Raw genomic sequence first — 624 nt, 5'->3', positions numbered from 1 at the left:
GAACATGTATGACACTGATCCGTATACCTTCTTCACTTTCTTTGAGATGCTTTCACGTGGCACACAGAGGTCGTCACCAAGTAGTACACAGGTTTCATTCAATATGAACATAAAGTCAGGTAGCGTTTGGATTGAACTCCAGTCACTCATCCGTTTTGACAAGCTTAATATTACTTCGTTGAATTTGTTGTCAAAACCAACTCACACATTTTGCATTCAATTGAAAAGGATTGCTTATAGTAACTTCTTTTTTTTTCCGCTAAGACTCGTTCGCATCTTGGTCCGAGTGGCGGTTGATGTAGAAGTCAATGATGGCCAAGTACCCTTCCGGGCTGTCTCCCAGACGCCGGACGCTCTCCTCCAGCAGTTGTACAGCCTCTTGAGGGGTTCCGCGGCGGATAAGTGCCAAGGCGACGGCTTGGTATACGACCTTATCCCACGCGATGTCCTTGGTTTTCATGTCCTCAGCGAGTTCCAGTGCGGCATCAAATTGCTCCGTCTCAAGCAGCGCTGTGATCGCACCACCGTAAGTGAAGGCGTTGGCCTTCTCCTTGTGTTCATTGAAAATTTCTAGCGCTCGGAGCTTAAGTTCTTTGTTTTCCACCTTGGCATGACCCAGGACGA

At 47.4% G+C, this 624-nt stretch overlaps 1 protein-coding gene across 1 annotated transcript; it reads right to left on the bottom strand.

The window, feature by feature from the left end:
* Window positions 1-259: 259 nt before the first annotated feature.
* On the bottom strand, window positions 260-460 carry PPTG_19563 (hypothetical protein; the record flags this gene model as incomplete). Its single annotated transcript, XM_008918013.1, has 1 exon — window positions 260-460. One exon carries the CDS (start codon window positions 458-460, stop codon window positions 260-262), a length of 201 nt encoding a protein of 66 aa, XP_008916261.1.
* Window positions 461-624: the final 164 nt, after the last annotated feature.

The sequence above is a fragment of the Phytophthora parasitica genome (genome assembly GCF_000247585.1).
Source record: "Phytophthora parasitica INRA-310 unplaced genomic scaffold supercont2.131, whole genome shotgun sequence".
NCBI lineage: Eukaryota > Oomycota > Peronosporomycetes > Peronosporales > Peronosporaceae > Phytophthora > Phytophthora nicotianae.
The sequence above is the reverse complement of the archived record's forward strand: the minus strand, read 5'-3'. Positions and strand labels throughout refer to the sequence as shown.